This window comes from Phascolarctos cinereus, unplaced genomic scaffold (genome assembly GCF_003287225.1).
Source record: "Phascolarctos cinereus isolate Bilbo 61053 unplaced genomic scaffold, phaCin_HiC Scaffold_4;HRSCAF=312, whole genome shotgun sequence".
In the NCBI taxonomy this organism is placed as follows: domain Eukaryota; kingdom Metazoa; phylum Chordata; class Mammalia; order Diprotodontia; family Phascolarctidae; genus Phascolarctos; species Phascolarctos cinereus.
The window spans coordinates 249,574,947-249,597,268 of NW_027555847.1; the positions used below are offsets into that span (position 1 = coordinate 249,574,947).

The 22,322-nt window shown below is 42.0% G+C and overlaps 1 protein-coding gene across 1 annotated transcript; it reads right to left on the minus strand.

The window, feature by feature from the left end:
* Positions 1 to 1,420: 1,420 nt before the first annotated feature.
* On the minus strand, positions 1,421 to 22,047 carry NT5M (5',3'-nucleotidase, mitochondrial). The gene is made up of 5 exons (XM_020967372.2): positions 21,686 to 22,047; positions 7,642 to 7,742; positions 6,827 to 6,887; positions 6,244 to 6,358; positions 1,421 to 5,257 (listed from the first exon to the last, which is right to left on the minus strand). Exons 1-5 carry the CDS (start codon positions 21,956 to 21,958, stop codon positions 5,094 to 5,096), a joined length of 714 nt encoding a protein of 237 aa, XP_020823031.1. The 5' UTR covers positions 21,959 to 22,047; the 3' UTR covers positions 1,421 to 5,093.
* Between the last annotated feature and the right edge of the window lie 275 nt (positions 22,048 to 22,322).

Genomic DNA, 22,322 nt, shown 5'->3' on the forward strand with positions numbered 1-22,322 from the left:
CTCCCCTCATCCTGGAGCGCACTGCATCCTCATCTCTCCCTCCTCAAATTCCTAACTCCCTTCACAGTTCAGCCAAAGCACCACCTCCTAAGAGGCCGTCCTGATGTCCCTACTTATGAGTGTCCTCCCTGATAGGATTATTTTCTATTTGCTTTTTGTATACATCATTTCCTTACAGTAGAATGTAAGCTTTGAAATAAAAATGTAAGCTCTCTGACAGCAGGTTTTTTTTCTTTGCTGCACCCCCATTACCTAGCATAATAGCTGACATCTAGCTGGTGCTTAATCGTCAAAACCCCCATGCAACTGCATAAAGGGCTGATAGTTAATACTACTTGTTAAATGACTGCTTTGGTCCTCCTGATTGCCCTAACTTTGCACTTCAACGAGACTTGATTCTTGGCCTGCAGCTCATGGGTGCTCAGTGCTACCTGGGGTATAAAGATGAATATGGCAAGGTCCTGCCTTCAGTGCCTGGGGTGGGGAGGGGGGGATAACTATTCTGCCTATTCCCCTTGATTTTTCACGAAGGGCAGATCAAAGAAGAGAGTTAGCCAAAGTAAAGCTCCAACAGCGGGCAAGTGTGTTACGAATAAGCACCGTGACTCCATCACCTCTTCTGTTGGTATCAATATAGGAAGGATTACCCATTTCCTATGCATGTAACAGCTGCATATGCAAACTGAACTGTCAGCTCCTTTACAGCAGCCCCTATCTGCTCTAACTGCACTACTAGTCACTTAGCTGTTTGTCCATAGGCAAATCACTTAGCCTCTGGCTCAGTTTGCTCATTTGTAAAAAGGAATTAAGCTAGAATGAGAACACTAGCAGCTCTAGAACTACAATTCTAAATCTGGGCTCCCAGCTCTTTGTTTTAGAGAGGGAGAGGCCTCCACAGTTCTCCTATCAGACTCCCCAAGGGTGGCATAGTCAATCTTCCAGCTAAGTGAAATTCACCCAAAAGTGTGAGCATGGAGGTGGGACAATGGGGAAGACTGCAAAAGCTGAGTACCAATTAAAGAAAGGAATGCGTTTGTCAGATAGTCAACGTGTCAACTGGTTTCATAGAACTCTTTGCTTTGTTGTTTAAAACGCAGAAGGGGGGAAGGCTAACAAGGTAGGGATGAGGAAAGGGCATATTTGAAAATGTTCAGTCGTGTCTGACTCTTCATGACCCCATCTGAAGTTTTCTTGGCAAAGATGTTGGAGTGGTTTGCCATTCCTTCTCCAGCTCATTTTACAGATGAGGAATCTAAGGCAAACAGCATTAAGTGACTTGTCCAGGGTGACACAACTAGTAAGTGTCTAAGGCCTACCTCTCTATCCACTGTGCCACTTAGCTGCCCATATTTAGAAATGTGAGTGATAGTCAAAACAATAGGCATCCATTAAACTTAAAAAGAAACACATGCACAATATGTAACTAAAAAGTAATGTGACTGATTTAATAAACATACCAGTACTTACAGCCCCAAATAAGGGACATCTAAGGAAGCCACACTTACTCCAGCAATGCAGTCAGTGTGCAGGATGGCTCCGGGATTCTTCTTGCCTTCAGAACCTGCAGCACATTCTCTGAAATATCATTGGGGGTGATAAATCTTTGCCTATTGAGAACGGATTTGACTTTTGAATGCCTTTTGGCTGGTTCCACAGCCCAGAGGGGAGGTGGGGAGGAGTATCATTCATTATGGGATTGAGGAGGAAAAAGTGTGACTACAAGTTATGGGTGCAGTTCCCCTCCCCTCCCCCCTGCAAAAAAATTTGTTCTGAGCAACAAAAACTTCAGTGAAATAAGTGCACAGACTCCCACAGCAGCTTTACAGAGATAACAACCATTTGGATGGATATTGGTTTTAGAAATGTGATGTTCACTTCAATTTGTTCCCTGGATGTCAGGCTGTTGGGGAAGATGGGGTTCTCCATTATGTCCAGAAGGTGGCACTAATACTACACATAAGATATTTAGCACTAAAGGGAAAATTCTGCCTGGAGTCTGAAAATAGGAGACAAGCAATAAATCCAGAACTGGCAAGCCAAAGAATGGTGAGACGGCTCCTTCCTTCTTCACACAAGTAAAAGTTCATATGGATACAGTGCTTTACACAAAGTGCTTTCTTCTCCACAATCCTGTGAGGTAGATAGTACAAGTATTATTCTGCCATTTTACGGATGTTAAAAGGTTAGGCTCAAAGAGAAGCGGTCAAATCCAAGCCCAAGCCGGGTCTTCTGACTCCAAGACCACATCACACAGGATTGACCAGAGCTTTGTTTACATTGTTTGTCTAGGCGGTGTCTCTACCTAAACTGGCCTCCCATCTACTCTATCTTGTATCTATTTGGATACATGTTGGCTCCCCATTAGGATACAAGCTCCAAGGGCAGATGGTTTTCGCTTTTTCTTTGCATCCCCAGTGCTTGTTTCAATGCCTGGCACATGTTAAGTGCTTAATAAATGCTTGTTGATTCATTGACTAAGGGGGACTTACATTGAGCTAGATTTGTCAGTGGGAGAGGGGAGAAGGTTCTGGGAGGAGAAGATAGAAAGGGAGGAGAGCAAACTAGTTTCAATAGTAGGCGGGATGGTGCCTTGGTAACTGTAACAGGAGGAAAGAGGCCAGTCTCTTTCCTTGGGCCTGTTCCTCACCTGTTACATTAGGGGGTTGAGCCGGTTCAATCTAGGCCCTAGACTGTCTCTAGGGTCTCTTCCAGCTCTGATTCTATGATCATTTCATCTGTGAAACCAATCACCCATTCTTCACCTGTCACTAGTTACTGTACAATTCGTACTATTTCCTTTCATAGGTGTCCACCAATGAATACAGGCATGTAAGGTTATTTCAAACTACCATAGTCCATATTCTGGGAATTCTCACTGTCTGCACAGGTGGGCTTCTGGAGAAAAAAGCCATTATGCTTTAGAAAACAAGCCTCTTTCCCAGCTCTTGTTCTCAGACCTGGAAGAGCTATGAGATTCCAAAGGAGGTGTAAACTAATGGCTGTTCCCTGTAGGCACTCCCTTGGGTGCAGGGGGTCATCTCTAGTTACTGCTTCCCTCTGTGAACAACCAGGCTGGAGCCAGATAAATAATTCCTGCCCTTGGACAGAACAAACCAGGCCCACCTGGGATCCTATGATTCTAAGACCTCGTCAGAAGTTCCAGGCAAAGGGGGAAAACTTTCTGCTTCTGAGGGGATGGGGTCCTGAGATATCCTTGTTCAGGCCTTCCTGAGCTTTCAGCAAAGATGGAAGATTCATTTCCTGGGGAAAGGATGGTGTGGTACAGTAAAGGCCAAGCAAGGGAGGAACTTTCCATCGGGTTGTCTCATTCTGTCCAAGAAGTTCCATCCGCTTCCCTTTTCCCTCTTGGGACAAGGCTTGGAATTCAGTGTTGCTATCTTCCTGTGACCCTTCCTCAAATCCTTTCCTAAGGTTTGCATTTTCTTGGCAGTGAGGTGGGAACCCAGAGGAGATCCTGATTTTGGCAGAAGGTAAAGTGGGGTAAGGGACAGAGGATGTCAATGGGCAGCTGAAAGGCACTTGAGAGGGATAACAGCTAGGGAAAAGGATAGAGTAAGAGACTACTTATAGTAAGGAAGAGACAGAGGGGAGCCAGGCCATTCATTTTTACTGAGGTGAGATGTGGGATCACCAACAGGGTAGAAGGGAAGGTGGCACACCTAAGCTGCCTACGGGATGGGGTGGAAGGCTCCAAGACAGTGGGGCCGATTGTCAGACTGGTTCTTCTCACACCACTTCCTCCTTTTGTAAGGCAGCTCTAAGCACTCCTGACACAGGCAGAAAAAGGGTCTACTTGATATCAGAGAAGAAGCTTCAAGAATGAAGGCCTGTTGGGTTCCTAAAGCTTCTCTAACACAAAAAATCTCCCCCAGTCTGCATCTACATCAATTACTCTGGTAAGAGACTGGGAAGTCCTCATCAAAGCAGTGAGATGGAAGGAAGAAGTGGGAATACTAATGGAGATGCAGCTAAGATCTCAGAGGTTTTCTGGAACCAGGAAAAACAGATCAGGGTATAGTTGGGGCCTTCAAACCTACCAGCCTCACAGACACCTGGGGACTTCCCTATAATGCCAACAGCCTCGAGTCACAGGTTGCTCTATGGTCAGATCATGAGAACAGAGAAGAGAGGTCCCAAGTTCTACATCCTGGATGGGTAGGAGAGGGACGGCCCCATTGTGATCGTAAGTCTTATAGTGTCTCTCCAACCTCACCAACTTTCTATCCTCCAAAAGGCAAAATGAAAAAACACCAAGAACATACCTTGACCCCAAACCCATTAGGAATAGGATGGGGACATAAGAAGAATAGGATCTAGGTGGAAGACATTGGAGATAGATAAGACCATACCTCCCAGGACCTATCAAAACCTATCCGGGGATGAACCTATTACAGGAAGGTGCAAGGGACAACTCACCATCCATTGTTAACCCATGACTCTGATCCCTCACCCTCCTCCCATCCAAATCTCAGCCACAAAAACCCACTAGCTTGAAATTTGATTTGTTGGGCCTTTATGGGTATATCATATTCTTTTTGAGTAAAGGATAGGATTATAGTCTACACTGGCTTAAGCAACCTCAAGTGTGGGGCAAGGGTAGGGGATAGATCTCTGTTCAAGTGACAAACCTCTATTCAAGTGATATAGCCTTGTCCTAGGCAACTTTTGAAGGGAATGGCCTCAAACTCTAACACTGAACACCAAAAGGCAAGAGGAAACTTCCCTTCTTGGTGTATGCTAAGACTCTGACTTTTAAAAAGCCCAGGTCAGACAGTGGGGAAGGATGACACGTGCATGAAGAGGTCCACAGAGCACCTGGACCCAGCATGTGCTATAGTGGGAGCCAGATACTTACTGAGCCCAGCCTCCTTTCTTTCCAAAGCCTGGGGTAGGGAATTCAGAGCCCCTTCCTCTCCTATGATGAAGCTCCAAGCTCCAGTTCTTCCTAGTAAGGTTGCAAAAGAAGCAACTCACCCACCTACCCTCCCTCCCTTATTTTCCCCAGCCCACCCCAGCCCATGACACCAGGCCTAGGACATCTTCCACATCCCAGAGAAGCAGGGGCTTGTCCTTTAAGGAGGGAGGATCCAGTGCTGTAAAGAGCGCTTGCTGTCCAGGATTGCCTTCCAGTTGTCGGTCCACGAATGGAGCCTCCTGTGGGGTGGCTGCAGCTGGAGGTGTCTGTTGTGGCAGGCGGTAAAGAGGATGTGCTCCCAGCTGGGATTGGGCTCAGCCCCTGTGGATTGGGGGGAGGAAGAAGGAGCTTTGCAAGGGGCCCCAGGGCTATGCCCAAGGATCAGTAATTTGATAGCCATCCCATCCCCCAATACACACCACAGCCAGTTCACTGATCTCTCCCTTCTATGAACACCAAGTAATATTCTGTAGCACTCAATTATATACAGCTGTTTACTGCTCTCTTGTTTGTAGAAGTTTAGACTATTAGAGCTAGATTCCCTTTAGGAATCATCTAGGTCAGGGGTTCTTAACCTGGGGTTTTAACCCCTGTGGGAACCAGGGAATGTATTTCAGAGGGTCTGTGAATATGGATGGGGAAGGGAGGGAAGTTCATCTTTATTTTCATTAACCTCTAATTGAAATTTAGCATATCCTCCAATTACTTCAAAACATTATTCTGAAAAGAAGTCTATAGGCTTCACTAAGCTATGGCACAAAATAGGATTAGGAACCCCTGATCTAAGCCAATCTCACTTATTTTACAGATGAATAAATTAGGTCCTAGAAGGTTTAAATGATTTGCTCAAGGTCACACAATAACCATGCTATTACTAAAGCCTAGACCTCCTCCGTTCTCTACTATCCTACACAGAATTTAAGTATTGTCTTCCCAATAAGATTATAGTTCATAGAATTTAGGGCTGAGTTTGAAGATGGAACCTGACCCTCCTATTTTACAAGTGAGGAAATGAAGGTGACTTGCCCAGTCAATAAGGCTACTGTCTGAGTCTGGATATGAACCTTAGTTTCTTAAATCCAAGTTTAATACTTGGCCTCATAACATGCTGCTGTATAAAAAGTAAAGGACAAGAACCATCTTATTTACTGTGCCTGACACAATGCTGGGCAGACAGTAAGAACTAAATAAGGGATAATTGATAGGAGGGAGGGAAACCCTACAGAGAAGGGAAAAGATAGGAACCAGGCCTTTTGGAATAAGTCCTAAACCAAAAAAGTTCTCTCTCTCCTCCAGATGTCATTTACCTGTTATATCTGGTCGGTCATCTATAAGGAGGTCTCCAGAGATCACAGTCTTATCCCGGGTGAGTACAATTTGCTCCAGAAACTCCTGGCCAAAATGCTTCTCTACCCAGGCATACTAGAAAGTAAGCAGGAAGAAGTGAAAGGTCCATTAGCATCCTTATTGCAATTATTGAAGGCAGGTGAGTCCCAGGGCACAGCAAAGCCAATTGTGATAACATCCAGTGGGATACAAATGCTAGAAGCCCGACAGCAATGTTATTATAAGATCAGCTTTTCCTGACACCGGATCCCCAGTCTCTGATTACTATCCCACCAAAGTGCTATACGGAAACCAATCACTATACACAGGGTGGGAAGGAATCCCCCTTTTATCCCCCCATGAAGCTACAAGGAATCTGCCATGGGAATTTCCAAAGCGGGCACTAAAGCTGACTCATCCTGAATAATGTGGGTGCTGCTTCAGCCCAGTAGCCAAAATAAAAGTACTGAGGCAAAACCCAACAACTCAGGGAAAAGGTAAGTGTGACTACAACCTCAAGCCTCCCTCTGTTCACCTCTCAGAGACCTGAGGTCTATGCCTTACCTTCTCATGAGGACAGTACTTATATTTCTTGATAGGGCTTGTGCAGATGAACACATCAGTGCTGTAGATCGAAGAAAAGGAGACAACAGAAGAAAATTTCTAAGCCATCTCAATAGCCATGATTAGCCTTTCCCTGTTACTCTTTTTCCCATTGTTGCTGGGAAACGGCTCACTCCTACCTCTCTTTAGCATTTAAAGAACTTCACAGTCTGTATCCTTCCAGACTAATTTCACTTTATTCCTTCTCATATTCTCTACCTTAAATTCCAGCCACACTGACCTACTCACTCACAGGTATTCCATCTGTGCCCCAAGCCTGGTATGCCTTCCCTCATCATTGCTACCTCTTGAAAGTACTAGACCCCTTCAAGGTTCAGTTCAAGTGAACATCTTTTATGATTAAAGCCATTTGGTAAATGAATAGAGATTACGTAGTTGATACCCACAACAAAGACCCAATCAATATTTTAGCAACTGCAACCCAAAGTGGGAAAAAAAAAGTACCCAACAAATATGTGTGAAGGAACCCTAGATGTTTTCTAAAACTACTGAAATGGAACAAAATTATAACATTAAAAAAAAACTACGTGAGATTGGGGAAAATATTACATTCACTTAGAATTCTTGCCTTGAAAGTTAAATTGATCTGCTAGGAAAACAAAAAGAGTTGTTTCTACTGGGGAAAAGAAGAGAAAATCAAGAGAAGGCAGAGAAGACCCCAGAAGCTCTCACAACCCAGTCAGCAGGAGGAAAGCTGAGGTGCAGGGAGGAAGGAAGTATAGGAGGCTGTAGTATGAGCAGGAAGATAAACTTACTTTTCTAAGCGGGCCATCTCTTTCACAGCTTCCACGGCCCCTGGTAGAGGTTCAAGTTCAATAAAAAAATTCTTTGATTCCCAAATGCTGATGGCTTTCTCCTGAGAGGGGAAGATAAGCCAGTTATTGCTTAGGATCCCCAGCTCCACTCCTCTGTTCCCCACACTGTAATATCCTTGAAAATAAGACTCAGTTATCTGAGTCTCCATATGCCAGGAGATCAAGAATATGTGCTAGTATGAAGATGGCATAGATAGGTTCCCAACTCTTCCATTCATAGAAGTCACAATATTTAGGCTTAGGTGTCAGGTTGATATTTATATTGGTTCTGAGCCTCCTTCTAGGAAGAAATCATACTCCTGGCAGGGTCCCATGTGGACCAGCCAAGAGGTGGGGTAGAGTGGGATTGACACTGGTGGGTTGGTTACCAAAGACTCCCAAAGGTGCAAAAGGATCAAGGATCCACAGCAATCTAGCAGCAGGGTAGGACTAGAACCATGTCTCCAGGGTTCTCTTCATTATTTCAAGTTGATCACTTAATGCCAGACAGAAACGATACACCCCAAGTTAAACCTGCCAGAACAATGTGCCCCATTGTAATGATAAAGCAGAACCATTAAGCCTAGTCTTATGTACATCCCTCTTGATGTTCTACCCGTTCTGGCCTTTCAAATACATCCAGAAAGCCTTTGCTAACTTACCTCTTCCCCTAACCCAGAGTGGTACAGTGTGAAGCGTATTAGATCTGAAGTAAGAAAGGATAGGTTCAAACGCCAGCTCTGCCACTTACTATAACCTCGGGCAAGTCACATTGCCTCTCTTAGGCCTCAGTGGTAGAATGAAATGGCTGTTTATGGTCCCTTCTAGCTAAAAATCTATGATCCTACAGTCACAGGAACCCAGCTCTAGTTTCCATCACAAGTTTCTTCTTTCCCCTCTATACTACCATTAGTTGTCACCCGTATCTATGTTACTTGGTAAGGATGAGGTGCAAACTCTTAAATCTAAAAGCTAGGTATAAAAAACTCTGTAGTGACAAGCTCCAGATGCCTACTTCTGGAAGGGGAAAGTCACAGTCCATAGTTACAAGAATGGTCATAGCTTCTTTGCCTTTTTCTCTTACCCCCAACCCAATTGTGTCCTCAGTGTCCTGGGATACTCATCTTCTCCTATCTCTAGGCAAAATCTATTCTCAGAAAAATATCTGATAAACTCACTCCCTTCTTCAGGATCCCAGTGCTTTAGGAATTTGTAATTGCATCAATGTGGGCATTTCCTCCATGCAAATCTTAATCCCTCTATAACTAGTCTTTTTGAGTGATGCTGTAACCAAAAAATTCATCCTATAGCCAAAGACATGATGAGCCTCTCTAACTTAGGTAGACTAATTCTTGTACAAGAAGTGACGACCATTATTTCCCCTAACTCGTTACCTTGCCTATCTATAGTCTCCTTTCCTGCTGCCCACAAACATGCCCAGGTTTCCTCCAACATTAAAAAATCTTCACTTGACCCAATCATCTCCTCAAGCTATCATGCTCTATTTTTCTTTTCCTTTTCAGTCAAATTCTTAATAAAAGCTTTCTACCTATTGCTTCCACTTTTTCTCCTCTCATCCATTTTTCAACCCCTTATAATCTGGTTTTATCATTCAACTGAAACTGCTTTGTCTAAAGATACAATGTTCTCTCTTCTTTGTGCGTCTCTTACCTATTTTGTTTACATATAGCTGTTTTCTATATAGTTCTCTTTTTTAAAAGTTTTCATTTTAAAATAATTTTTTGTTAAATTTTGAATTCCAAATTGTCTCCCTCCCTCCCTTTCAACGTCACATTAGAGAAGACCAACATTTGGGGGGAGGAGGTGTGCGTGCATGTGCGTGTGCGTGTGCGTGTGTATTTGTGTGTGTGTGTGTGTGTGTGTGTGTGTGTGTGACCATACATTACATACTTCCATATGTCAGTTCTTTCTCCAGAGAAAATCAAGTATGGGCAGCATTTTCCTTCATAGTTGATTTGAATGATCATATTACCCAGAATAGCTTAGTCATTCACGTTACTCTTTGAACAATGTTGCTGTTACTGTACACAAAGTTCTTTTGTTTCCATTTGTTTTACTCTGCATTATTGCTTGCAAGGCTTTTCATGTTTTTCTAAAACTAACCCGCTTGTCGTTTCTTACAGCACAGGAGTATTCTATTACAATGATATACTACAACTTATTCAGCCATTCCCCAGTTGATGGGCATCCCCTCACTTTCCAGCTGTTTGCCACCACAAAGAAAGCTGCTGTAAAAAACTTTAAAATATATAGGTTCTTTTCCTTTTCCCCTGATCACCACGGGAAACAGACTTAATAGTGGTCTGGGTCAGAGGGTATACACAGTTTTATAACTCTTTGGCCAGTATTCTTAGCCCACTCTTTAGCAAGGGAGGAATGTGGGAGCCCTTCCCAGCCAGAAATTTCCTGTTCTTTAACTTTAACTTCTCCTGAATTTTTTAGGAACGGCATTGTGACACAGATCCTGTTCATGACGCCAATTGTAACAGTAAGGTGTTACGGGCTGCAGCACTTATAATTCCTTTCACAGGTTTGGATCTGTACCCACAAAGACACATTCACACTTTTTCCTAGTTTATAAATGATTTAATAATGGCAATGATCCTAAACATACATGCATATAAATGTGATTACATATGATTATACAACCTTAGAAGCAAAGACTATTGGCAGAAAGATAGAGAGATAAAGAAGAAAAAATACATCACCAGTCTGAGGAAGCACCAACTCCTGAACATCTTGCTGGGGGAGTCCTGTATCTCAGCCGTCAGGGTCTCGATTGGGAAAGGCAACAGAGTGGGCATCCCCATCTCTGAAACGAAGACCTCCAAAAGTCCCTTTCCCAAATGGCCCTTTTTATATCTATGTAAACCGAGGGAGAACAACCTTAGAACAAAAGTGGAGCTTGGCCAAAGCTCCAGATGCCTATTTTTTTATGTACGTATCCAAGCAGAGGCCAGTTCCTTGGACACGTACATGCTTTCCTGAAGGAATCTAAGATATTCCTTGAGATAAGAGTTGTTCCACCTGGTAACATAGTTTGTTTTATTCTTTGATGTTCTGTTCCCTTGGTGCTCCTGGTCACGCATTCTAACTTTAAATTACATCCCTTATGTCAGGTCATGAGGCAGTCGTGTGGCGGGGGGAGGATCTCCTCAGTTTCCCTTACAGAATAATTCCAAATTGCTCTCCAAAATGGCTGGAACAGTTCATAGTCTAATAGTATATTAGTATTCCAATTTTACCACATCCCCTCTAACATTTGTCATTTTACCCTTTTATCATTTTAGTCAATCTGACAGATGTGAGAGGAACCTCAGAGTTGTTTTAGAGCATTTATTCATATGACTATATATAGCTTTGATTTCTTCTTCCAAAAACTGCCTGTTATATCCTTTGACCACTTATCAATTGGGGAATGACTTACATTCTTATAAATTTGGCTCAGTTCTCTACATATTTGAGATATAAGACCTTTATCTGAGAAATCAGCTATAATTTTTTTCCTCAATTTTCTGCTTTCCTTCTGATCTTGGTTACATTAGTTTTATTTGTACAAAACCTTTTTAATTTAACGTAATCAAAATTATCCATTTTGCATCCCTCAATGCTATCTCATTTTTATTCTCTTATCCATAAATCTGACAGGCAATATTTTCCATATTCTTCTAACTTACTTATGAAATCCCACTTTATGTAGGGGATTTGTCCTGTGAAGTTTGGATTCCAGTCAAAGGACTGCACTTGAGATCCTAGAGGGCCACATGTGTCCTCAAGGCCATAGGTTCCCCACCCCTGGCTGGATCATGTATGCATTCTGACCTTATCTTGGCAAATGGTATAAGATATTTGTCCATCCCTAGTTTCTGCCAGACTTATGGCTTGTTCGATTTCTTTTTCTTAAATTATATTAAGTTCTTGATTTCTTGTTATGTCAATCTAGAATTATCATTGCCTTAAATAATCATCCATTTCATTTATGTTATCAGTTTTATTGACTTATTATTAGGCAAAATAGTCACTAATAATTTGCTTTATTTCCTATTCATTTGTTATGAATTATTTTTAATTTTTATATTGCCAATTTAGTCTCTTTTTATATCACATTTGCTAATGGTTTATATTTTGTGTGTTTTTTTAAATAGCTCCTAGTTTTATGTACCAGTTCAAAGGTTTTAAAACTTTTAGTCCCTCATTTCAACTCTATGTGAAAACAGACTCTATTTTCCATGGATCAACTTAGCTAATCACAGAGAGGGCATCACCAGTAAGCTGGCCATCCTGTGATAAATACTTTTTGAACACAGCAATCTACAAAACAAAAAAGAAATTGTATATGGCCACTAGTCCCATGTATCTCCCCTGATGCTTCTGCAGTGATTGAGGCTGAGAAATGTGAGAAAAGGGGCAGAGGGTATTATGAATCACAAAGTTTTTAGACTATCAAGAAATTTCAATGTGACTGTTAGTACTCCAAACATGAGATCCTTGTCCAATGATTAACAAGGGGACATACTGCTGAAGGCGCTGTCATTCTTACTATAAATAAAACCAGAAGAAGGAAATTGTAGCTGGATGCAAAGATGGTTGGCTCTAGGGTATTCCTCAGAGAGGCAAAGAAAGGAATTGGTAGAGTAGGTTTTACTGTAGGCTCAAAAGCTATAAGAAATAGGGATATTTGGTAATAATATTTCATGGGATATTTGGTCATCACATATTACAGAACTGAAGATACATATTTGCAAAAAGAATTGCAATTTACATACCAGCATGAGCTGTTAAGAACTAAATGGCAGTGAAATTCTACTAAAAATTTGATACACTACATACACTCTGATACTTGGTAACTTCAATGCAAAGATGGGAAAATGTAAGTTAGGGAGAAACACATGGAAAGGGTGGTTCAAGAGAAAGGAATGAGAGAAGCCAAAGACTTATAAAGAAGCCCCATGCCTTTAATATCATGAGCACTGTCCTAAAAAAAAAAGGGGAGGTACTGGACTTGGTAAGCATCAAATAAAAGCATAAAGACTGAAAACTGGCATTTTAAAAGACAGGAAAAGACTTATAATTAAGTTATCCCTAAATTGGTAGTTTGTGTAGAGTCATTTTCAGGGCTGACAAGAAGAAAAAAATGTAATTAAAAAAAGTTATAAAAAAGATTTAACTTCGACTTATTTTTTGTATTTTATTTTTTAGGCAATTGGGGTTAAGTGATTTGCCCAGGGTTATACAGCTAGTAAGTGTCAAGTATTTAACTTGGACTTATTTAAATAAGCTATTGAAAATGGAAAAGGAGAAATGGATAATGGAAATGACATTGACACCAGTTACAATAATTTCATCCAGCAGTGAAACCAATGTAAATTAATTGCTACAAAGAAACCAAAAAAGCCAGCACACCTTAGGCGGCAAACATTATTTGCCAAAAGAAGAGAGATAGAGGTCAAAAGTAACACTATGTTAGAATACAAACTGGTCTGTAAAAATCATTATAACAATAGTGCACAAATTATAAGCAGTAACATATCTCACAAAGCAGAAGCAATGGAAGGTTGGGAACCAGTTTAAAGAAAGCTTTAGACATAGTTTAAAGAGAAGCAATGGAACCAGTTGAAAGAAACCTTGGCAAAATGTCCAACCAAGCAAAGCAATAATAAGGATATTCAAGGATGAAAATGGAAGAGGACTATAGAGAGAAGAAAAATGGAAAAGATTTGCAAAAACTCTTTCAACCAATTTTTTGTTCACCAAGGATAGGGAACCACCACACTTGAACCCTGACATCACAGTTCCTAAGGCGCTTACAAAGGAAGCAGAAATGGCACTAAAAGGACAGAGGAAGGGAACAGCAGCCAGATTGCATCAGATATGCAGAGAGGAGCTTGGTGGGAACACATAATTGCAAGGGCATTGTAGAACTAATAAGCAAGGAATCTGAAGGAGAGGAAGATATCAAAGGTATAGAACAAGCTCAAACCTTGTTAATACTCCTATAAATGTGATTGAGAGAACAGCAATAACTATCAACCAATGTGTCTACTCTCTTGTCTATACAAAATCTCTATGCAGATCACCTATAAATAACCCGAGGGCATCTTCAGTGGGGGTATTAGGAGAAAATAAGAAGGCTTTCACAAGTCATACTGAACAACGGTCTACATATTTACCATTTCACAACCAACTGAAAAATGTAGAGAAGATAAAATCCCATCGGGTTTATTGTTTGTTGATTTCAACAACAAACATTCAGCCTGTCAAGACAAAAACACTGTCGGACAGCCTCTTTCACAATGTCTCCCATCATAGAACAAAATCATTCAGGACTCCTGAGAAGATGTAATAACATGTTTCAATAATCCTCTGCTAATAAACATCAGGTGAGGCATAAAACGGCGATATTTGCTCACCAAAAGTATTTGCCAGAGTGATGGGGGAGATCCAGGTAGTAGAAAGATTTCCTGTGGGTAGAAAGGTCCTCCAGATGCTCCTATTTGTGGATGATATTGTATTGATTGCATCAAATCCCAAGATGTTGAAGAGCCTCCTGAAAAAGATCTATAATCACTCAATGGAGTTTGATATGTTCATCCACATGAGAAAGACCAAATAGAGGTCTATGGCCCACATTTCAATAGGCATCTGAATGGACCCTCTATAGAATTTGTTCAACAGTATATTTATCTGAGATAGTACAAATGGATGATGAGGTGGGCCCATAGCTGAAAAGGAAGAGGAAAGAGGGTGGGATTGCTTTGGAGAAACTGCAGAGCACTCTTACTGACCCTCAAGATCCCCATAACAGTAAACACAACTTCATCTGAAGAACTAAAGATAAGCATCACACAGAGGTCAATGAAAACCAACATGAAACTCTGAAGAACAGAAGTAAAGGATGTAATCAAGAAATAGTATGACAGAAAGAGAAGATGGGCTAGTTACGTGGCAAGAGTGAGGAATAACAGGTAGACAGTCAGAATGTTCCACTGGTACCCCCTTGATGTCCAGAGAATACATGGAAGGCCTCTAGCATTGTTGAGTGGACCCTCTGTGGTTAAGCTTTGGAGAGGACTCTAATCCAGGCAGCGCTTGGTTGAGCTGGGAAGCTTTGGAAGGGAACTCTCAAATTGACGAGATCAAATATCCATTTGAATACTGAATGAATCTAAAAGAATTCAATATATTGTTTGATTCTGCTTTGTCCTACCCACTCTCCTACCCACCTCTCATGAGGCCATGCCATTCATATTCACTGCCATGGTTTTTAAATTTTGTATCAATCTACCCTCTCATAATTTTTCCTTCTTGTCTTTATGAAGAAGGGAGTGGAAAAAAGCAAAAAAAAAGACCTGATGAACACTAGTACTCTGTAAATGAAATGGTCTGCTCCTACTCCCCTGTCCTTCCTTTCTTTACCAAACTCAGACCCCCTTATATTTTCTTTCTCTCTTGTTAAATACCCCTTTATGATCAAGCATCTAAAGTTGACATTTGTTTTACTCATGACTATTAAACTTCCTCTTATGCCCTCCCTTCCCTTTCCTTGACCCACTTATATTCCTATTGAGTATAATGTTGTTTGTCCACCTGGTTTAGCCCACCTTGCTGGGGAGGACCACTATGCATGCTACAGCTTCGTGGAGCTACAGGTGAAAGTTGAGTGCCAAGTACACAACAAAGGTGGATAAGTAGCCCTGAAAAGGGCTTGGCAAGCCCTCACACCAGAGGTGCTAGTCTTCCTTGAACATCCATACACCTGAGTATAATGTATTTCTATACTGAATAACATGGGTGTGTGTGTGTGTGTGTGTGTGTGTGTGTGTGTGTGTGTGGGTGGGTGTGTGTGTGTGGGTGTGTGGGTGTGGGTGTGTGTGGGTGTGTTTTCAATCCTCCTTTAAGAAGCAATTAGGTGGCACAGTGGAGAGAGTACTGGGCCTAGAGTCAGGAAAACCTGAGTTCACATCCAGCCTTAGACACTTATTAGTTATGTGATCTTGGCAAAGTCACTTAATTTGTTTGCCTCAATTTTCCTCAACTGTAAAATGAGAATAATAATAATACCTACCTGGTAAGGTTGTTGTGAAGATCAAATGAAATAATATTTGTAAAGTGCCTGGCACAACGCCTAGCACATTATATAACCTGGTGCTATATAAATGCTTATTCCCTTCTTCTCTTTACCTGGTTCTGATAAAAGTGAGGTCATAAGATGTATACTTCCTCCATATTTTCCTTCATGTTAGTATAGTCTTATCACATATACCTTTTGTATAAAATGGCAAGTTCTTCCTATTTCTTCCTAACTTCTTTCCTATAATATTCCTTCCTGCCCTTCCCTTTTGTTTCCTCTCTTAAAACCAATAAACAAAATAAAAGCACACCCAGGCTCTGTATTTGTCTTATTTAAAAATTTTGTGACCCTTAAAGATATCAGGATTCTGAAGGGACACTTGTCTCTTTTCTCCATTAGAACACAAGCACTTCATCATGGTTTAATGATCTCTTCTAATTGCGCAAATATATTTCCCTCTCTAGATTTCTCTTGACTCCAGTGTGTGAATTTCAAAGTTTCTATTTAGCTCTCCTCTTTTCACCAGGAATGCTTGAAAGCCCTCTATTCTAGTAACAATACATTTTTCCCCTTATAGGTAACATTATTGCAGGGTGAGCTACTCTTTATTGTTACCCTTTACCTTTGTTTTTAGATTATCATATTCCAAGGTTTTCTCTCCTTTTTAGTATATGTAGCTGAGTATGTATTTAGTATATGTATGAGTATTAGTATATGATGCTGAATATGGCTGGTACTTGAACTCCTTTATGCTTTCTTACAGTATATTTTTTCTTTGACTTGAAAGTTTTGGCTTTTGGCCATGATATTACAGGTATTTTCAGTTCAGAGTTTCAGGAGATGACCAGTAGATTCTTTTTATTCTCACTTTTCCTTTGGTTTTAATAGGTCTGGGCAGTTTTCTTTCATTATTTCTTGACATATGGTATTCAAGATTTTTTGCTTGGTTTTGGTTTTCAATGATTTTTAAATCACTGAATCTTTAGACCTGTTGTCCAGGTGAGCTCTTTTTGATGGTAGATACCTTACATTTTCTTCCACTTGACCTTCGTCTAATATTTATTGTTTTCTCATAGAGTAATTGAGTACTGATTGCTCCATTTGATTTTGCAAAGAGTATACTACTTAGATGAGGTTTCTAACTTTCTGTTCTAAGCTATTTGTTCTTCTTTCTGTTTTTCTTCTTCAGAACTAAAATTCCATTTTTAAAATCTCTTGCTTCATTTCCTCTAGCCCTTAGAGGCTAGTACTTCTAGTACTTCTGGCCAAACCAATTTTTTTTTCCTCTGAGGTTTGGCTTACATAGTAGTTGTGGTGTTACTCTTTTTCAGAGTTTACCCCTTGGGCTTCTCTGCTAAAAGAAGTATATCTTCACTGTTTGGTGTTTTCTTCTATTCACCTGCATTTCCAGCCTTGATTCTTAGCCTGGACATATGAGCTCAGACCAGTTCTCTCTGGCACTATTAGATAGATTACATCTCCTTGTTTGGTCCTGTCCTCTACGTAGTCCAGGATGCTTCGGTTAATCTGATACAGAAGTATTATATTAGTATAATTAGAGACCTCCCTTTGACCCAATCCTTGTCTTCTGTCTCAGTTTCTAGGTGGTTAACGATGGATTCTGGCATTGGCCACTTTATCTCCTCCTGGCATAATTTCTAACTATATATTGGTTCTAATCTCCATTTCTGTCCTGATAAGACCCAAGTGGATATTAGAGAATGTGCTATTCTCAGGTCTCCTGTATGGTCCACCTGGCACTAGTGTCCAGGACCCTGCACTGGTCTTGTCTCCTACTCCAAGGATTGCACAGCTAGGCTCTGTCTCCTCAGACAGAGATCTCCATAGGCTGGTTCTGTGTCCACCTTCTGTTCTTACAGGCTGGGACCAGATTCTGGCATCAGGCCCCTAATTACTACAGACTGTACTAGCTTGCAACTCTGCCCCCTCGTTTCAGAGTACTGGAGGTTTCACATCAGTTCAAAGAAACTTGTGCTGGCTTCCCTGGCACTCCTCTCCCTGCTTCCTCTAGCTTCTAATTCATTTCTCAGAGTTTGCACTGGCTTACCTCATGCAACCCCTCTCTCTGCCTCTCAAAGTTTCTGAATTAAACTGTACTTGTGTCAGCTACCTCAACATCCCTTCTCTCCACCTCTTTTCTTCCATAGTTCTGGACAGGATGGAAGAGGTTACTTCTGATTATTTTCAGATTTCTTTATCTTTGGTCTTCCTGGGGTCCTCTTCAGATATTAGCTGGGGTTTATGTGAGCTTCTCTATGTCCTTTCATATCTCCATCTGCTGAGGCAGGTAGGTGATGCAGTGGATAGAGTGCTAGGCCTAGCTTCAAGTAGATCTGAGTTAAAATCCTGTCTCAGATATTTATTAGCTATGTGACTCTGGGCAAGTCACTTAACCTCTGACTGCCATCCATGGTTTTCTCCCCTGTAAAACGGAGATAATAATTTTATCGCAAAGGTACCATGAGGATCAAATGAGATATTTATAAAGTGCTTAAAACAGTGTCTGGCACATGGTAGATCCCTCTACTGCATTTGATAATGGGGACTACTGCATTGGTCATTAACTTGGTTTCCTCTCCAATCAGTCTTTCAATGATCTGTCAAAACTGTCTGAAGTCTGAGCATGCCATCTTCTTGTTCAAAAATGTTCCAATGGCAGCCCGACTGCAGGTAGGATGAGATATGAACTTCTTTGTTTAGCACGTTTGCTGTTCTCCACTTCTACCTCTGTGCCTCCAAAAATACTCCAAACCTAAAATGCACACGTCTTCTTCCCTCTGCCTCTTATAACCCCTAGCTTCTATCAAAGCTCAACATAAGCATGATCTACCACACAGCCTTTCTCTGATACCCACAGGAGTTACTGCCTTTCTCGTCCCTACCTAATATTATCTGGTATGTACTTTGCATATATTTTGTATTTACTTAGATCCCTAAAGGCTGTTTTTCCTGATAGAATTTTAACTCCTTGAGGGCAGGGACTATTTCATATTTATCTGTAAAATTTTGTCATTTTCCAGTAAGTCAGGTGGGAAAAGTATTCTGGGAATCAGAAGGAACCAGGCGGACACCACCGAAATTCTATCAACATCTATTCTACCATTCACCTGGCCCATCCTGAACTAATCAACTATAGGTAGAATAATTACTTTTCTGAAGTTCCCAAGCTCTCAGGGAACCAGTATTGAACTGTCATGGGTCACCTCCCAACTCATTTCTATGGTCTTCTTCTTCACTGTTTCTTTGTCACAAAGCACTTGGGGCAAATCTATTTATCTCAACATGGTTGAGTCTACTCATCTGTAGAAAGAGTACCATCCTTTTATTTCTGAACAGGATTAATCAAATCACAATTTCAGTGTGATCCTATTTTGTGCTCTGTCTGGTATACAGGGCTATGTGACCTTGAATGATATTCACAAAAAATAACATATTCCATGCAGAAAAACACCAGATTATGTTTGTTATGTGTACTCATTCAATTTTAAACACTGTTAAACATTTCTCTTTCCCCAGCTTAAGCTGTCTGAATAGGATTAGTTCTATACTGAAGCACTAAAAATGGTCTCAAAGTTATGAAATGTCATAGGGAGACAGAGAGTCATCCCTTATGACAAAGAATTTTTAAAAAATGAAAAAAGAAAGTTTACCCCTTCATTTTATAGAAGAAGAAACTGAGGCCCAGAGAAAGGAAAGTGACTTGTCAAAAGATGATATAGGTCCTAAGTTGCAGAGCTGGCTGCAGAGATGAGAGCCAAACCAGAGATCAGCAAACTAAAGTCCAAAGGACTGTTTTTATATGCTTGCTTTTACATTTTTAAATACAATAAAATATTTTTTTTGGTGAGGTAATTGGGGTTAAGTGACTTGCCCAGGGTCACACAGCTAATAAGTGTGAGTGCTATGTGTCTGAGACCTGGTTTGAACTCAGGTCCTCCTGAATCCAGGGCCGGTGCTCTACCCACTGAGCCACTTAGCTGCCCCAAAATCTTATTCTAAAAATGGAAAACCATTCCTAATTCTGGCTACTCCTCCCAGCTAGCCCCAGAGATAGACAGTAGTACAATTAGGTGAATATAGAACTAAATAGCCCAACCCAAAAAAGAGTCATTAATGATCTGTCATTAGTCAAAGAGGAAGGAGGCTTCCGGTAGACAGACCCAGGAATTTGCACAGGTCCCTGTACTATTAAACATTTTTATTAATGACTTGGATAGTCATTGATTGTATGCTTCTTGAATCTGCAGATGTCACAAAGCTGGGTGACACAGCTAATACACCAAATACAAGAGTCAGGCTCAAAAGAAAAATCTTGATAGACTAAGGACACTGGGCTGAACCTAATCATATGAAATGAAACAGCAATAAATATAAAGCCTTCATGCTGATTCAAAAACCTATATCATGGGGCAGCTAGGTGGCGCAGTGGATAGAGCACTGGCCCTGGATTCAGGAGGACCTAAATTCAAATCCGGCCTCCGACACATAACACTTACTAGCTGTGTGACCCTAGGCAAGTCACTTAACCCCACTGCCTAACCAAAAACAAACAAACAAAAAAACCTATTTCACAAATACAAGAGATGGAGTAGGGATGGCTAGAAAGAAATTCATCAGATAAAAGATCTGGATTTTGGTGGACTATAAGCTCAATAGGAAACAACTGTGTAACATGGCAGTCAAAAAAAGCTAATGTGATCGTGATTTTAGGTCTAAACTCATGATTTCATCTGTGTAGGTTACTCTCAATATAGAAATCCCCCACATTTGTACAGATCAGCAATCTGTCTGTACCTTAAAGTCTTAGAGAACTTGCTGAGGCATCAAGAAGTGAAGTTATTTGTGCCTGGTCGGATAGCTGCTATGTGTCTGAAGCAGGGCTTGAACCTAGATCTTCTGAATTCCCAGGTAAACCTCTCCTTCTGTCATTAAGCAATGATCCTCTACAATGCAATCTTAGGCTGCATTAAAAGAGTCATGGCATTTTGGTCAGAGGCAGGGAACCTGAGGCCTCCCAAGGCCACATGTGGCCCCCTAGGTCCTCAAGTGCAGCCCTTTGACTGAATCCAAACTTCACAGAACAAATCCCCTTAATAAAAGGCTTTGTTCTATAAAATTTGGACTCAGTCAAAAGGCCACACTTTAGGACCTAGAATTCAAGGCCACAGGTTCCCCACCCCTGGTCTAGGTTGCATTCTACTCTACCCTGTTTAGACTACATCTGGAACATTATTTTCAGTTCTGGGCATCACATTTCTAGGAAGGGCAGTGATGGGCTAGAAAACATCCAGAAGAGGACCAAAAGGGTCATTGAGATCATGCTATATATGATTGCTGGTTGAAGGAACCAGGAATGCTTAGCTGGGGTAAAATGATAGCTGTCTTCAAGAATCTGAAGGACTGACAAGTAGAAGATGAATTAGCTTACACAAAAGGCCCAAACTAGGAGAAACGGATAGAATTTGCAGGGGGAAAAGCCAATTTAGGCTAGCTGTAAGGAAAAGTTCCAAACAAGGGGAGCTGTCTCAGGAAGCAGTGGGTTCCCCTTCACTATTATAATTAGCTGTGCGACTTCTACGAGCTTGTTTCCCTATCTACAAAATGTGAATGATATTTCATAGGATTGCTGGAAGGATCAAATGAGACAACGCATGTAAAACTTTTGTAAACTTTTAAGCCAATAAGTGTCTATCATCATCATCATCATCATCATCATCATCATCAATCATCATCATCACCACAGTTAGAACTGACCTCTTCCTACACAGAAAAGGAATGTTTTAGAAAGGCAAGGGGATTCACTCAGCTCAGGTTTCTTATCATTACTGTTATATCAGGACTGGCCCCTTCCCACACAGGAGAGGGATGCAGGAGAAGGGCAGGGAGACTCACACTCAGCTCGGGTCTCAGCTGTCCATACTGGTCCGAAACCCAGAAGCCTCTCCGGTCCTCCAGAGCGATGTAAGGCTTGTCCGGGTACCTGGCCCTGAACTTCTTCAGGAAGCCGCCCTCGAAGTCGGCCAGCACCCCGTCCATGTCCACGAGCACCCGCAGGGGCCTGCCCCGCGCCGGGCCGCCGGACGAAGAGGACCGGACCAGGGCCCCGGGGCTCCCCCAGGTGCCCCGGCCCTTGGACCGGCCAAGCGACCACCCCAGACGAATCATGGCCCCCACGAGAAGCCGGAGGGCCCCCGCTCGGCAGCATAAGCCCGCGGCCCGGCCGGCAGCTCGGGCCCCGGGGCTGGGGCGCGAAGGGGAAGGCTTTCTCCTCCTCCTCCCCCCGGCTTCTCGTGCCTTTCTTCTCCTTCTCCTCCTTCTTCCCTGTACTCTCTCTCGGCTGCCCCTCCCTTCCTGGGCCCACTCAAGTGCATGATCCCCGCCGGGAGCGCCGGGGAGACGCCGCAGCCGGAGCCGGAGCCGGAGCCCGAGCCGAAGGAAGCCCCCCCGGGCGCTGCCGCCGCCGCCGCCACCGCCCCCGGCGATCCCGAGTGTCGAGGGCGGGCGTCAGCGGGCGAACATCTGGGCAGCC

Coding starts and splice junctions, on each gene's coding strand:
- NT5M (XM_020967372.2), bottom strand. CDS start 21,958: ATGATTCGTCTGGGGTGGTCGCTTGGCCGGTCCAAGGGCCGGGGCACC. Junction 7,743..21,685: donor AGCTGAGACCCGAGCTGAGT/GTGAGTCTCCCT, acceptor TTCCCCTCTCAG/GAGAAAGCCATCAGCATTTG. Junction 6,888..7,641: donor GAGATGGCCCGCTTAGAAAA/GTAAGTTTATCT, acceptor TTCGATCTACAG/CACTGATGTGTTCATCTGCA.